The sequence below is a fragment of the Halichoerus grypus genome, chromosome 13 (genome assembly GCF_964656455.1).
Source record: "Halichoerus grypus chromosome 13, mHalGry1.hap1.1, whole genome shotgun sequence".
NCBI lineage: Eukaryota > Metazoa > Chordata > Mammalia > Carnivora > Phocidae > Halichoerus > Halichoerus grypus.
Window position 1 is genome coordinate 81,709,715 of NC_135724.1, and position 17,304 is coordinate 81,727,018.

The 17,304-nt window shown below is 47.9% G+C and overlaps 1 protein-coding gene across 3 annotated transcripts in view; it reads left to right on the plus strand.

Annotated features, from left to right (window-relative positions):
• KSR2 (kinase suppressor of ras 2) overlaps positions 1-17,304 on the plus strand; it is a 421,068-nt gene that overhangs the window by 220,607 nt on the left and 183,157 nt on the right. For all 3 annotated transcript variants that reach the window (XM_078060922.1, XM_078060921.1, XM_078060920.1), the window contains exon 5: positions 11,957-12,141. In XM_078060922.1, coding sequence (XP_077917048.1) covers positions 11,957-12,141 — 185 coding nt within the window. The remainder of the gene's footprint in view (positions 1-11,956; positions 12,142-17,304) is intronic.

Sequence of the window (17,304 nt, forward strand, 5' to 3'; positions counted from 1 at the left end):
ACTTGCTTAGCCTTTCTGATTCTGTTTCTTCACCTGGAGATGATTTTCCCCATCTTGAAAAATAAAATGAGCTAATAATGCCCATAAAATGCTTAACAAATGGCCAGGCACATAGTAAAGGCTCAATGGATGGCAGCTGTCACAATTAGAGCCAAGATACCTGGAGCAGAAAGGTACGGAGACTGCTCAGCAAATCCCTGCTTCAGACAGGAGGGGAAACCAGCCTCAAAGCCCACAGCGACTTGCTAATAATGACAGAGCGAGGTCAGGAACTCAGCCTCCTGCTTTCTCCACGCAGTCATCAACCCAACACATGGCCTCCCTCGGGGTCACCCAGTAGGGTGGGTGTCCTGGGTGGAGGGGAGCGGTGTGGCTGATTCACCCTTCGTGGCCACTTTCCTCTCAGTCTCCTTTAGGGGTTCTGATTTTAGGGGATGTTTATGAGTCAAATGACTCCCTGCCCATGGGGAGGCCAAAGAAAGTGGGATGAAGCCAGTGCTGGTCATCACTTATTGGGCTGATGGAGGCTGCCCATGTCCCACTGGCCCCGGGGAGACAGCAAGAGCAGACCTCTGTGCCAATTTATCTTGGAAATTGTCTTTTCTTCAGGCAAGGGGAGGGGGGAAGGAAGCCTAAAAGAAAACATCCAGCCACATGCTTGTGAAATCTCTGCCCAAAATCAGTCATCTTTTTTAATAATGAGGGCTGTCAGAACCAGAGCCCTGGTTCAGTCGGAAATGATGGCCTGTGTAAATATTTGGTCTGTAACTGATTTATGGGTTGGGGAACAAAAAAATAAGATTAGTCGCTAATCACAGGGATGCAGAAAAATCAGCGGGCCTGGAAGGCAGAAGTGAGGTTGGCTGTCTGGGTGAGCTCAGATGGGGTGGGAGGAGGCTGGGCCGGGCTGTGCAATGGTATTCACTTGGAGAGGAGGCTGGGGGCTTCCAGATTATTCTATAATAACAGGCCGAGACAGCCTTGTCCATGTGCAGGTCAAGAACTAGGTGAGAGCAACTTTGTGGCAAGATGCCCCGTTTACAGGCACAAGATTGGCTCTTCCTAGTGAACCCTGAAATCAACAACCTACACAACCCCAAGCGTGCACGGGCACCTCTGTAAAATGGGAATGTGTGCAATCAGCTCTTACAGTCGAATTAATGGAGCCGTTAAGAACAGGCTTTGAAGTCAGTTCAATCTCTGTTCACACCCCAGACCTTTATTGAGTTGTGACCTGGGTACATTAACTGTTGGGAACCCCAGTTACCTTAACTGCAGGGGTTATAATTGTTGCTCCCTCAAATGAGATGGCGTGTCCCAAGCACATCACCTGCTCCCGGCGTCTCAGCCCTGCAGATCTTGGCGACAATGCCAGAGGTCCTGAGAGTCCTGAATTCACAATCCCAGGTGGGCTAATGCAGGTGCTTACCTCTCCTGCAGATGAGCCCCCGCCACAGCCACCAGATACAGCGCACGCCTCCTATTAGAAATCACTGTATAGGGTGGGGTGCCCGCCTGGCCACCCCCCATACAGCATGGAGGCAGAGTGGGTGCCCTGGAGGGCCGCCCGCTCCTCAACTCCCCTGAACGAGGAGCCCGCCAGCATGCACATGCTGGTGCAATGGAAACACAGACTTCCACTGGGCTCCCTGTCCGCCAGGTCCTGTGCTGGGTGCTGGGGATCCACAGAGAACAAGTCCCACAGGATCCTTCCATGGGTGGGAGGGGCCCACACTCCAGCAAATCATCCGAACAACAAGCGTGTACTCCAGAAAGGGGCCAGATCTTTGAAAAAAAGTGTAGGTGCTATGACAGGACCCAGTCTACGCCAGGAGCGGGCAGGATGGGGAAGGAAGGGCCCCAGGGGGCAGGGGTAGCAGCTCTTGGGGTGAGCCAGATGATGGGGAGGGGGTTGCAGCATGGTTTGGGTGGTTTGCTTCACGTTTCCTACTTTTAGGTAAGTCCAGATCCTACTATAGCACAGGGGCTGGCAGGCTAGAGCGTGAGGAACGAATTCAGCCCACCGCCGATTTCTGTAGGTGTTTTACTGGAACTTGCCACATCCATTCATGCACACGTTGTCTTGGGCTGATCTTGTGCCGCATCAGTGGGGCTGAGTAGTTTCGGCTGAGAACATAAGACTTGGCAGAGGTCTCTTACAGAAACAATGTCACTGACATTTTCTAACTGCGTTAGGACATTTTTCCTGTCCTCTCTCATTCCTTCTTCCTCTCTCATACCCTGTGAGGATCTGAAGTGGTGTCTTAGTGCACGGGAGAGGAATATATATATATACACACACATATATAATGTATATAGTGGAATACGATATATAGTGTATATAGAGGAATACTACATATACATAGTGTATATATTATACATATATACATATTGTGTGTGTGTGTATATATATCTATGTATATATATATGGAACAATTTGCTCTTTTCCCAATCAAGTCTTAGTAGAAGGTCTGTTTGATATTGAGAGCTGATCTGTTACTGAGCAAAATTTAATCTTAAAAAAAAATACCATGTATCTATTCTTAAGATATTTTGCACATTTTTTAAGTACATACATTTATATATAACATATATTTAACCACAGACTATAATACATATATAAATTTATATACATAAATATATAATATCCTATATATTATACTATTATATAATATATAAATATATAAATTTGTACACATAAATATAATAAATACTATATTATATATTATATTTGAATATATATTATATATAAATTTACATATTTATAATACTATACTGTAATATAGTATAGTATATACACTATATGCTATGTACTATACATATGTAAGTTTATATAAAATATATATATAATGAAACATATACATATGTTTAATTTCTAGGAATCTATAAATGACCGCATTTTTATATCTGTCAACTAAATCTGAGATACCAGTTACCAAGTGACTGATAGAAGCCATTTGGGAAACAAAATCCCTCTCAAATTTGATTTTCAATTTAAAACTTACTCAAAAAATGAGACATCATTGTAATATTAAATAACGATTGACCACATTATTCCATGTCTGTACCTCTGTTTTCTAGAGGGTTTTTTTTTTTGGTTTTGTTTTAATAAAATAAAGAGAAAAAATTCAAGCCCAAAATACTGCATGTCATTTTACAATGATGTTTTATTATTATCATCAAAGAATACTCCTGGTACTCAGTTCCAATGGTTACTAAGTTCAAAGCCTAAAAGTAACAGCCTCTTGTGTATCCTTCCAGAATGTTTCCATACAGGGGAGAGTATCCAGCTAAGACTGGGCACCTAAAGGGCACACCAATTTAGGAAACCTCAGATGTCTCTTCCTCTCACCCTACCACACTGTTGGCCGGCAAGTCCTGGGAGAGCTGTGTTCCAGATGCTTCCTTTTCCTCCCCATCTGATGTCCAGAACTTGGTCCACGCCACCACCACCATTTTTGTCTAGGTGACGGCCACAGCCTCCTCTCCAGAATCCCAGAATCCCATTCTTGCCCGCACGATGGTCAACTCTCTACACATTGGCAGAGTGGTCTTTCAAGAATAGCATTAGTTTTTGTCATCTTCCTTCTTAAAACCTGCCAGCAGGTGCCCACTGCTCTTAAATAAAACCCACCTCCCTACAGGGGCAAGCACCGGTTGATCACGGTGATCTGGTCCCGCCCTTGATCCCGCCTTCCCTCTCTTCTCCTTGCTCACTTTAAGTTGACCTGCCCTGGCCTTGGACTCTCCAGCATTGACTTTGCCTCACTGCCTGGTCCCCTCTCCCTCCAGATCTTTGCAAATCTGGCTTCTTTGACATTCAGGTCTCAGTCTAAATGCCGTGTCCCCAGGAAGGCCTTACCACCCACTCATGGTGACATCACCCGATTTTAACTCTCCATGAAGCTCCTCTTATTCCCCAGTATTTCCTTACTGCTTTATGCATTTTTCTGTTTCCCCACCACCACCAGGATACCAGCCCAGGCAAGAGCATGGCTCTTGTCTACCTCCTTCACTGCTAGAGTCCAAGCACCTTATTGTCCTAGTGATAGTTATTGGATTAATTTTTGGAATTAAGCCAATTTTTGTTTTGTTGTATTTTTCTTGTCTTAGGGAGACACAGGGAGGGGAAAGGGGTGCTTTGAGCAAGCATTCCTTGCCAAGCCTTTTCTCTGGATGACTTTGAAAATCCTGTTGTAACTTTTCTTCTTCCAGAAAGGCTTCATTGCCTGCCCAGCCTGGTCATCACCACATCCCAGTGATGGGCAGCCTTCTTCCCTGGTCAGTGTGGTCCACAGACCTTTGTGTGTTTCCCCTGAAGCAAGAGGTCCAGGGTGAAGAGGAATTCTTTGGTCCTCTTCATGGATACTTGTCCCTTTTCTCTTGATTTTGAGCCTGACTTTCCCATCATCTTTGCCCATAAAGAGCCTCAGTTTGTATAGAGGAAAGGAAGTATCTTGGCAAGGGACCATCGCAGGAAAGACTATTACCTAGCAGGTGCCAGATGCTCTCTCAGGCACTCAAAGGACATTATTTCATTGGATCTTCATACAATCTTGTGAGATAGAGGAATTATTATACAGTTTTACAGGTGAGGACATCGAGGTTCAGAGAGGTTAAGTGACTTCATGAAGGTCACACAGTTAGTAAGGAGGTGAGATCTAGTTCCTGTGTTACTATTATATATTTTTCTAATTGTAGAAAAATACCTACAGCATAAAATTTACCATTTTAACCATTTTGAAGTGTACGATTTAGTGGCATTGAGTACATTCATAGCTTTGTGCAACTATCACCACTATCCAGTTCTAGAACTTCTTCATCACCACAGATAGGAACCCCAGACCCAATAAACAGTCACTTCTTAGTCCCCCTCCTGCCCCCAGACCTGGCCAACCACTAATCTGCTTACTGTCTCTGTGGATTTGCCTATTCTGGATATTTCATCTAAACGGAATCGTAATGTGTGGCTTTGTGTGTTTGCACGTACGTGTGTGTCTGTTTTCCACTTAGCTAACGTTTTGGAGGTTCATCCACATCGTAGCATGAATCAGTGTGTCATAATCCTGAATCATATTCCATTGTATGGATAGACCACAGTTTGTTTATCCATTCATTTGTTGATGGACATTTGGGTTGTTTTCACCTTTTGACTCTTGTGAATAATGCTGCTGTAAATGTTGCGTGCAGTTTTTGTTTGAACACCTGGTTTCAGTTCTTCTGGGTGTATATCTCAGAGTGGAATTGCTGGGTCATATGCTGATGTTTCCACTGTGGCTGCACCACTTTACAATCCCACCAGCAGTGTGCAAGGTTCCGGTTACTTCACATCCTTGTCAACCCTTGTTCTGTTTTTGACTTCTTGATCATGGCCGTCCTAGTGGGTATGAAGTGGTATCTCACTGTGATTTTGATTTGCATTTCCCTAATGACCAGTGATGTGGAGAATCTTCTCATGTGTTTCATGGCTAGGTGTATATATCTTCTTTGGAGAAATGTCTATTCCAGTCCTTTGCCCTCTTTTACATATATATATGTATATATGTATATATACATATATATATGTATGTATTTTTTTAAGATTTTATTTATTTATTTGAGAGAGAGAGCAATGAGAGAGAGAGGGAAAGAGAGAGCGTGATCACGGGGAGGAGCAGAGGTGGAAGCAGACTCCCCACTGAGCAGGGAGTCTAACACAGGGCTCGATCCCAGGACCCCGAGATCATGACCTGAGCTGAAGATAGATGCTTAACTGACTGAGCCATGCAGTCGCCCCCCTTTTAATATTGTTTTAAGAAACTTTTTGTAAGGCATAACTTTCATTCAGAAGTGAAGTGCACAATGTTTGTGTCTGGTTTGATGAATTTGTATATATCACGATATGCATGTATCACACACAATCAAGACTGAAGACATGTCCAGCTCCCAGAAGGCTTCTTGGGTCTCATTCCAGTCAATAACCTACCCAAAGAAAATCACTCCTCTGGCCTCTCTAGCATAGATTAATTTTGCCTGTTCTTGAACTTCATGTAAATAGAGTCATAATGGAGTCATATAGTACAATAGCTCTTTTGTGGCTGGTTTCCTTGGCCCGACACTGTAAGATTGAAATTCTGCCATGTTATAGTCTAGCCAGAGTTTTCTCTTTTTTGTTGCCATGCAGTAATCAATTGTATGAGTATACTATGATTTATTTATCCTTTCTGTTATTGACGGACATTGAGACTAATCCCAGTGTTTGGCCATATGAATAACATTGTCATGAACATTCTTGCATGGGTTGTTTTGTGGACATGGGTGCACTCATTTTGGTTGCGTACACACCCAGGGGTACATACCAAATTTTTGGGTCAGAGGGTATGGTTGTACGGGTTTGCAATCTCACCAGAATTTAGGGGGGGGGGGGGTGGGAGTTCTGGTTGCTCTCTCTTCTTGCCAACATTTGGTATTGTCAACTCTATTTTTAGCCATTCTGGTGGGACCTGTACTGGAATTAACATGTTTTTCAATCAATGTCTCTTCCTCTCCCCCCTCTTTTCCTCTTTCTTCTCTTTCTCCTTCTGTGTCATCTTCCTTTCCTTCTTAGTATATTTCCCATAAAGCTGTATACAAGGAAATTGTTGCTGTGAGGCCATGTGAGGATATGCAAGTTTGTTTCTCAAATTTTAACTATTAAGATACAAAAATTTTACCCGTGTCTCATCTGAAAGCATTGCATATTCGTCCACACTGGGGAAGTGCGGCTTACAGTGTCTGACCCACTCATGCTTCCTTTTTGCCAGTGCTTGGGTGGATTAAATGCCATGCTTGGGGTGTGTTTGAGCCAGAAATGACGGTTTTAGCCTGTGGTCAAGGAGCAGAGCAGATTCTACTAAACATTCTCCTGGTGTTAGACTTACCAGGCCCTTTGCTTTTCCAAACCTTCTCCTTCCCTGGGCTCTGTGCGTATCCCCTGCCCCCTCCCCACCCAAGAATGTGGTGCTCTTCTTTGGTTTTGAAAAGGGTCTTGCCCGGAGGCCTTATTTTGGGTAATCAGATTACGTCAACTGCGAAGGATAGCAATGGCCCCGTTTGAGAGGGAGGGACAGCTCACACAGCCCCGTGTAGGGCCAGGGGCATCTTTTCCTGTTTGGGGACAAGGTTGCTGGGTGTGCGAGAATGTGTGCTGGGCCTGTCCTCCAGCCACGCTTGCGAGGAGCTTGCCTGCCCCCAGGTCTGTCATTTCCTCCCAATTGGCTGGGCCAGATGCTCCAGACACCGTTAATGAGATGCTGAAGTTTATGGCCGGGTGAAGCATTGGAGTTCAAGGGGACACAACCCCACACGCGGGGAAGCTGAGGGTAAAGAGGCCACGTGAGCCAGCGGCTCTGCTTGACTCAACGCCCAGCAAGCTTTTAGAAGAGAAAGTGGTGCAAAGACTAATCATCAGTTTGGGACCCCCCGCAGCGATCTTTGCGACCAAGGCTCTGAGGGAGAGGTGGCAAATGGGCATTGATCAAAAGCCTAGGAGTGCAGAGCTGTCTGTCTGCCAGACCAAGGCTGGGGGTGGCCAGGGGCTGGCAAAAGAAATCAGGCGTGTCTCTGCCCTCAAGGAGCCCATAGCTGGAACGAACAGAGAAGATGCTGCCAAACCAGCCCTCCTGACTTGCAGATCGAAACTGGGCTACATTTCCCTTAGAATTCTCCCAAGACAGATGACGCCAGGTTGTTTTTGCTTGAGTTGGAGCACATGGGCTTGGGTGGGAGTCTGTAGACCTAGCTTCTGGTCTTGGCTCTGCAACTGTGGGTTGCCTGCTTTGTGTTAGTTGCTGGGTACAGGCCCGTCCCATGTGTGGTGGGCACACACCATGGGGGAGATAGACATTCACTCAGCAACCACATAAGTAAAAGCAGAATTCCAACTGGGATGCATTTTGTGGAGGAAAAGCAGATAGTGCTGGGAACGCATGTAACCTGGAGATCTGACTAGTTCTGAAGGTTGAGGACTGTGCCTCTAAGGTAGTGATGCCTAAAGTAGGTCCTCACTAATTGTCAGGATGGGAAATGGTGTTCCTGGCAGAAGGAACAGCATGTGCAAAGATCCTGAGGTAGATGAGAATTTGGTATGGTGAAGAATCAGAAAGATGACCAGAGTGGCTAGAGTCAGAGGGTGACAAAGTGATGATAATACAAGAAGTTCTCCAGATAGTGATCCTTGAGGGTCCCTTGAAGCTTTTGAAAGGAAACCTTTGGGAGTTTTTAAGCAGGGGAGTGACGTGATACAGTGTATGCTTTTTAAAACGTCACCTTGGTGCCTGGGTGGAGGATAGATTATAAAGAATCAAAAGCGGGATGGGGGGGGCGCCTGGGTGGCTCAGTTGGTTAAGCGACTGCCTTCGGCTCAGGTCATGATCCCAGGGTCCTGGGATCGAGTCCCACATCGGGCTCCCGGCTCAGCAGGGAGCCTGCTTCTCCCTCTGACCCTCTCCCCTCTCATGCTGTTTCTCTCTCGCTCGCTCTCCAATAAATAAATAAAATCTTTAAAAAAAAAAAAAAGTGGGATGGGATTATTCAACCATAAAAAGGATTGAAGTTTTGATACATTGTTATGACATGGATGAACCTCAAAAACGTTACGTTCAGCGAAAGAAGCCAGACCCAGAAGTTCCCATATTGTATAATTCCATTTATATGAAATATCCAGCCAGGGACTGGAGGGAAGGGCATGGAGAGGAATTGCTTAGTGGGTACAGGGTTTTGTTTTGGGGTGATGAAATATTTTGGAACTAGATAGAGATGGTGTTCGCACAACATCATGAATGTACTTAATGCCACTGAATTGTTCACTTCAATGTGGTTAATACATATTATGTGAATTTTACCTCAGTGTAAATGAAAAGTAAAGAAAAAAAAATTTTTTTTAAGTGAAAAAAAAAGAAAGTGGGATTGGGGGTCTGATCCAGGCACAATGGTGGCACCAGCTGAAATGAGGGAGGAAAGTGGGGACCAGAGCTTGACTGCTGGAGATGGAGAGTAATGAATCAGTTGAAGAAGTAAGGGTTCTCGGGATCCTTTTAGTGCAGACATATTCTCCGCAAATTAGGCTTCAGGAAATTCTTCTGAATTCAATGCTGGAATGAATAATCCTTTACTGTACCCCGTAAAACAACGTGCATTTTCCTGAAGCACAGATGATGGCCCCTGAGCTGGGTGTCTTCCTGCCATGGACGCGCAGCCTCAGCTGAGCCTGGCTCTGGGGCTGCTCTCAGCACAGCCTGCCATGTCAGGGAGCTCTGACTTGCCCACCTGTGCAGAGAGCAGCCTGGTCCACCCGGGGCTCATACGGCCCCGAAGGATGGAGCTGCCCTCGCCGATGCTTCGTGCCCCCTCGTTTTGCTGCTTTCCCCAGAATTGGTCCCGATTCCAGGGAAGACATTTATGTGATAAATTTCTAATATCTGCGATCATGGAGAGATGTTCTTTTTAATTACACCTGCAGGATATACTGCAAAATATGCACTGAATCTTACACAGTCACAGTCATTGGACACAGTCATTTGTGTCTGTTTTCTCCTTTGAGCATGCTGGGTAATGAGGGCAGATGGTAAAGGTGAATCCCACATTCTGTCCATGAAGACTTCCTTGGTGGGCAAGAAGTGATGTATGATTTCGTGCCACCTACTCTGATCAAATAGCCATTCATCCTCCATTTTCTCTTGCTCCTACCCTCTTTTCCTCTTGTCTGTCTTTCTGTCCTCCCATCCTCTTTTTTTTTCTTACATCTATCTCTCCAACCATCCCTCATCCTTCTATCCTTCAACCTTTTCATCCATCCACCCATCCATCCATCTATCCATCCATCCATCCTCTGATCCATCTCTTTATCCATTCATCCATCTATCCATTCTTTGTCCTTTTCATCATCCATCCATCGTCCTTCCACCCTTCCAACCTTTCCTACTTTTCTTTTTCCCTCCCTTCCCTCCTTCCTTCCTTCCCTCTTTCCTTCTTTCCATCCATCCACCCATCTATTTCTTCATCCATCCATCTACCCATCCATTCATCCTTCCATCTATCCATCTGTCCATCCAGCTTTTTATCCATGCATCTGTCCAGCTAACATTTATTTATATATACCCCTTCTCTGCTCCATCTCTGGTCCTGAGTTAGTAAAGCAAATTGACTCTCTGCAGTCACTGAGCTACCGTTAAACTTGTGCTGAGTTGGACTTGGTTCTCCTTATACAAGGGATCTGGCCTTGCCATTGGGTGGCCCAGTGCCTCAAGGCTCCCATCAGTGTTTTGGAAATAATGACGGTATCTATTGCCAGAGGGTATGACTGCATCCTATTCATCTGCCAAGGGTGGTGGTGGGTTGAGAGTTGCTTGATGTTTCAGGTGAAAAACATGGCTCAGCTTCAACTTTTGGCTTCTTCCAGGCTAATTCCATGCTATACAGACACCCAGTTTAACCTGCTCCTAGTGACGTTAATAACAGGTCACCTGAACCCTCACTCTGTGCCTGGCCCTGTGCCAAGCACCTTATCTTATAGAATTGTCACAGAATCCTTCTTAGGTAGGTGCTGTGATTTTCCCCATTATCCAGGTGAGGAAACTGAGGCACAGAGATGAGATCACTTTCCTGAGGTCCCAATCAGGACCTGAGCCCCGGTCTCCCTGACCCCATAGTTGGCGAGTCTGACTCTAAAATTATCCTGCCTCGGTGTAGATGCCTCTTTGAATCTCCACCATTGGAGGCTCTTGTGGGATGAACTGCTGCTCCCTTGTTTCCCTCTCTTCTCCAGCCATGGGCAGGGAAAGCCAGCTAACGTGTGCGGCTTATAAGGGAAGGTACCTTCCTGGGCCTTGCTGCAGACCCCTAGGGATATAATAAGCAGGGCTGCCAGCCCAAGCACTGCGAGGGAGCGACTCCACAGGCGCACTTGGATTCCTGAAAGCTGATGGGCAGCAGGCCTCCTGGAGAGGGTGACTTTTAGGCTGCGTGTGTGGGAGGCCTCCAGTCTTTAATTAAGGCACCTTCCTGGGCTCTCCATCTAGAAGGGAGAACATTTGCAAGGAGGGTTCACTTTGGCCACAAGGTGGCGCCCAACTCCGGGGCCAGACCTGCATGGGGCGGTGCGGGGAAGTGGGGGTGGGCGGTGCGGGGAAGTGGGGGTGGGGGGTGGGGGTGGGGGTGGGGGGTGGGGGTGGGGGTGGGGGGAGGGCAGAGTGGCTGGTTTGGAATGCTGTTCTAAATCACACTCTCTTAAACTGATCACCTAAGCTCCTAGGGAAGGGGAGAAGTGTTTCCAAAGCTGCTCCAGCGTTCATTCCATTCAGCTGGTGCCAAGCCAGGGGCTGAGAAATTCAGCCATGAAAACCACAGGGTTCCTGCCCTCAAGGAATTAGAGTGCAGCGCGATTAAGTGCCAGTCATAATCCAGATTGGTCATTTAATAGGCACCTACTGTGTGCCAGGTTCTGTGCTAATTGCCAAGGACAGGGAAATGAACAACACAGAATCATTGCCCTAAAAGACCCACAGTTCACTTGCGAAACAAAAACTAAAAGAACAAATTTGGGAAAATAGGAAAGTACAGCTGCAGGGATACACTCAGAATACTGTAGACGAATTGAAGAGGAACACCCAACCCAGGCAAGGAGGGAAGGGAGTATCTGGGAAGGCTTCCTGGAGGAGAGGACACCAGAGCGGAGTCAGACAGATGGGGATTAAGCAGGCAGGGAAAGGGAGGGCTATTCCAGGCTGTGGGGACAGCACCAGCAAAGGGTTGCAGGTGAGAAACAGCACAGAACCCTGGCTGGAGCTCAGGGAAGGGGGGATGGAGAAGCCGCAATAGGGCCAGGTCAGTGTGGGGAGCGGACGTTGGTGCCATGTTAACGAGATTGGGTCTGCCGGCTCTCATTCTGTGTGCACTTATGGATACATGTCCCTCTCTTCTTCTTCTGTCTCTCTTTCAGAGCCAAGAAGAAAAGCAAACCCTTGAACCTCAAGATTCACAGCAGTGTGGGCAGCTGCGAGAACATTCCCTCTCAGCAGCGCTCCCCCCTCCTGTCGGAGCGCTCCCTCCGCTCCTTCTTCGTGGGACACGCACCTTTCCTGCCCTCCACCCCTCCTGTCCACACCGAGGCCAACTTCTCTGCAAGTAAGTCACCTTCTTGTCGGCCAGGTGCACACTCCCTGTTCTTGCTCAAGAAATGCTCATGAGATGCTTTGAACCGGGGCCTCCGCCTCCCACCTGCGCCACTCCCACCCCTCGGGATGGTTTCGATGGTTTCAAAGGGAAGGGGCGTGATTAGCACTGGGAGGTTGACTGGCTGTTGTCATTGGTCCCACGTTCCTACTCTTTTTGCCTGCAGGTGTGTAGGGATGACAGAGAGAAGCAAGCATGCGGGGCATGAAAGGAAACATCAGCTTTTTCTCTCTGCTTCTCAGTTGCCCAGTCACAGGATTTTTCTTGGGCCGCTGTGGATCAGGCATCTATGATTAAATTTTGTAATTTTTTCCCCCCCACTCGGGTCAACACGTATCACCTTTCATTTCGAAGATGGATTTGGGTTCAAACTGGGCTGAGCATGGCCTGGGGTGTTTTACATTCTGCTCCCACGAATTTCTGCTAGAGACAAAGTGGTTATTACTCGGAGCGGAAATGGAACTTTCTGGTGATCAAAGGCTTGAGGTTTCAGAAGACGTTCCATCTTCTCTGCCCAGAGGCCCATTTTGCTGAACAGGCTTAGATGTGATCAGAGGGGAGCCCCTGAAAAAAGCCCAACCAGTCCTGCAGCTCAGACACTGACTTTTAATGGACTGGGAATTTAGGAGGGGGGACTGCTGGAACAGGAAGGAAATAACCCCGGGCCCCCAACACAGCCATGGGGTGATCATGTTGCTGCTCTGATAAATGATAAGCAATGTTTACTGGACACCTGTTCATGTTCATCACCCACACGCATGACCTCATTTGGTTCTTGCAACAAGCCATTGTGCAGATGAGTTGTTCCCATTGTATAGATGAGGAAACAGAGGCTCAGGGTCATCAAAGAACTTGGCAAACTCACACAGCTGTTGAGTCATTGAGCCAAGGTTTGAAACTGGTTCTTCCTAACTCCGGAATGGATAAGCTTCACCATCACACATGATTTGATCCAAGATCCCTCAACTCTTCAGCAGGGAGCCTTTCTCTACATGTCGGTTCTATTCTTTACCTTTACATGAGGGTTTTTAAACTTTTTTTAGGGAGGCTGTGGACCCTTTGAGAATTTCATGAAATCTGTTATTTCTCTCCCTGGGAAATTGCACACACATATAACCTCCAACCCGGTGTCCAGTGTCAAGACTGTTGGGCTCAGAAGCTCTGCCTCAGCCCCGCTGGACGGTTGGCCTGGGCGGCATGGTGAATTCGGTCCACACGTGCGCGTGATGCAGCCGCTGCGGGAATCAGCCGAGGGTCCAGAACCAGAGGAGACCTGTGTGGACGTCAGTTAGGAGAAGTTCCAGAGCCTAGCTGGTCTCAGTGCCCTGGGGGCGCTGGCCCTGAATCGAGCGAACTAAAATAGCACTCATGACACATATCAACACCAGAAGGCCAATTTATTAATTTGTCGAGAGAAATCACTGTCAGAGAAACCAGAACTACACTGTGGGGTGGGCCTGTGTTGCAGTCAGAGGGTGGCTTGGGAGCCCAGACAAGGACAAGGGGGGTGATGATGTATCACATGTGTCATAGCAGTGGGCGAGGCAGGATGTCCCAGCCCCGGAGGGAGGTGCCAGGGGCCAGTCCCAGCTCTGTGTCTTATTGAGCAGCATGCCTGACCCCAAGCAAGTGCAGAACGCTTTCTGAGCCTCAGTTTCTTCATCTGTAAAATGGGGCTCACAATAGATGCCCTCCGTAGGTGGTTGTGAGGATTAGATGGGCTCCTCCATGTCAAGTCATCTGCACAGGGCCTGGTACATAATAAGTGCTTGATACATAGTAGCTGTCCTGACGATGTTAATTAGCTCCTTTTCCCTGGCACCGTTTACATCCTCTGACTTTCTGATTAGTTTGGGGGCTGTGGGTAAATGGCTTTCAGTTCACTCCCCCCCACGCTTCCCCATGGTCCTAAGAGTGCTTGGAATTTACCTTGGCATGAGGCCGGGGGGCTGCCTCTAGCAGCCATCTGTCTCCGGGCATCACCATCTCTGGGGGCTGGACCACAGGTCTGCACTTTAGCTCTGTCCAGGATAGAAACATCTTCAGCTTGCTTAAAAAACCACGGACTTGCACATTTAGACCCTTCCTCTCCTGCCAGAAAGTTTTATGAGGATTCACCGTGGCTCCCAACTTTTCCTGCCTGCTCTGGTCTCCATGAGAGAGGGGAGGGTTCTCCCCTTGCCTGGGGGCAGGAACAAAGTCCTTAATGAAAATCAGCCCTTAGCACTAAGAGGCCGGAGAAGCACAGTTGCCTCTTTGGACCATCCTGGTCCTTGGAGGCAGAGAGGTCGTCCTCTGATCTTCCATAAGGGAGAAAAGTCACATTTGAGTCTCAGTAGGAGAATGAGGGTGTACCCCAAATATTAGCTGGAATCCCATGGACCAGTCCCATTTCCATTGATCCTAATAAATGACAGAAACAGAGGGCAGCCCAGTAGAATCGACTCCAGGTTAGGAAATGAGAAGCTCTCTGTCAGAGTCTCCATGATGTCGCCATGGAGACCTCTGTCCCTGCCTTGTCACAGTTAAAACTCACCACAAACATTGAGGCAGGCATTCTAATTCCCATTCTATAGATAAGGAAACTGAGGCTCAAAAGGGCAAATGATCTTGCCCACGTGGTAGGGCTTGAATCCTGATCCAACTCTAGCCTGCATCCCTGCTCTTCGGTGAAGCGAATTCCTTTCTCTGTCTGGGTCTCAGTTTCCCCAATTGTATAATAAAAGACTCCATAAGGTTCCAGTCCAGAGCTTAGAAACTCTGTGATTCTAAGGCTAACCCAGTGAGCTTTGCCTGGGCAAATCTTTTGATCACTCAGAGTGCTGGTTTGAGGACCCTGGGCTGGGGTGGTTGGGAGGACACATGGGGCAGGCTCTGGTTCCCCCTTGCTTGTGATAGTCCTGTTCTCCCCCTACTCTGAGCTTCAGAAGAGACCTTTCTGCCTTTGGGTCCTAGTGCCAGCCTTCCTCCCTGTGACCCAGCGGAGGGAGTCCCTGAAACTGCGTCCCTACCAGGCTGAGTCTGTCTGCCCCTTTGTCACCGTTAGTTCTGGCCATGGCTGGTGATCCGCCATCTTGTTACCCCTGCTGGGGATGCCCGGGGACAGCATTAGACAGATCTGGCTGTCGAGTGGCCGAGATTCAGACCCTCGGGGTGCCCAGCCTCCTGCGATGGGCCGTGAGAAGGACTTCACCTCCTTGGGCTTACCCTACGTTCCTCATCTGGGAGTGACAAGCAGGGGGAGGGAGGGGAGTGGCAGGAGCCCCAGCTTACAGAGGAACCTTTCTCTAAGGCTAACTGTGGACAGAACACAAGTTATTAAACCCTCCTGCTCAACGTGGAAGGTGGTGACTCAGGAGTGAACCTACTTCCCAAAGAAATAGAGAACAATGGACTGATCTCCCCACCCTCGCTGCATTTATTCTGTGTTTCATCGGGGCATGCCGCGTGGCCCAGTTGGTGTCTGATTGGATGCCCTCTACCCATGGACCAATTCTGGTCCAACAAACTGTGTGCTGGTGGCTCCTTGTAGGGTATCAGGCTGCCGCTATAAGTCCCAATAAAGAGTCTTCTTCAGAATGAAAATATACTGTCTAGATGGGAAGGAGTGATGACTCATCATCATTCATTACCGGCTGGTGGAAGTGATTTGGGGAGTACAGCGACTAAGTGGCTGCTGACATTTCGTTGGGCCCTCGCTGAACCCCCTGAGTCAGTTTTAACCTGGCAAGGATATAGTGAGGACAAAATGAGGAATGGGTGTACGTTTCCCAGTACAGGGGCTGGTGCTTAGAGCACTAAAGTCTCAATAAAGGGTAGGTTTGGCAGCTATTGCTGCTTGTCCTATGATGGGATAACTTGCAACAATGATGAAAATGAGGATAATAATAGCAATTGGCACTTATTGTGTATTAACAATGTTGCAGGCGCCATCAATGCAGGCAAAGCAATTTACTTGTATTATATAAGCTTCCTAGTTCTCCATCAGGTAGTTTCTATTCTTAGCCCCATTTTGCAGATGAAGAAACTGAGGCTGGGAGGGTTTGGGTAGCTGGCCCAAGATCACAAGGGCAGGTAGGAAGTGGAGTTTGCTCTCATTCTGAATTCCCCGTTCTGTAATGCTGAGGAACAGAGCTTCCACGCCGTCCTCGCTGAGACTGGTTTGCTCATCAAGTAGGGACCTTAACTTGTCCCAGTGTCCTTGCTGGCACCCTGGCCTCGTTGGGGGATTGTGTTGTGGGGGTCAGCCTTGCTCCAAGGATGCCTCTTGTTTATCAGCACGCTGTGCTCACTCAGAGAGCAGCACCCACACTGGGTGACGAATCGTTACCCTGCCAGATTCCGGTGTTGATATGCAGGGGATCCATTGTCCCAGGTGGTAGCCATGCCTGGGGTGGGGGGTGGGGTGCGGGGCAGGCAGCTGCAGAGAGTGGCCAGAAGAATGAGTTGCAGACAGCTTTTGCAACTCATTTATCCTGGACATCTTTGGTAGAAGATGAGGAATGGCAGGCTACTTTTTACCACCTGCAGTGTTCTGGGTGTTTCTTTATTAGCTGTGGGGGTCTAGGACTTCAGGGCAGCAGCTAGCAAAGGGAACAAGTGACTGATGATTCCCAGACGGCCCCTTCTTGGTCCTAATGGCACCAGCTGGAGTTTTACACAAGGCCCCAGTCTTAGAAAATATTGTCCTTCGCGCAGTGCCTTGAAAGACAGCATACCCTCACCTTGCCCTGTCTCACTGTGCACTCTCCTCATCTCTTTGCCGAGCATTTCCTGTGCTGTTTCTTGGACACAAGGCGACAGAGAGTTGACCCTCTGTTGAGGGCCTGGCCCCATGTGCCTTGAGGCTGAGTCAGAAGGCTGATTTCTTTTTTTAAAAGATTTTATTTATTTATTTGACAGAGAGAGACAGCGAGAGCAGGAACACAAGCAGGGGGAGTGGGAGAGGGAGAAGCAGGCTTCCTGCTGAGCAGGGAGCCCGATGCAGCACTCCATCGCAGGACCCCGGACTCATGACCTGAGCCAAAGGCAGATGCTTAATGACTGAGCCCCCCAGGCACCCCAGAAGGCTGATTTGTTGAGGGAGGCAGCAAGTAGCAATAAAGACCGATGGAG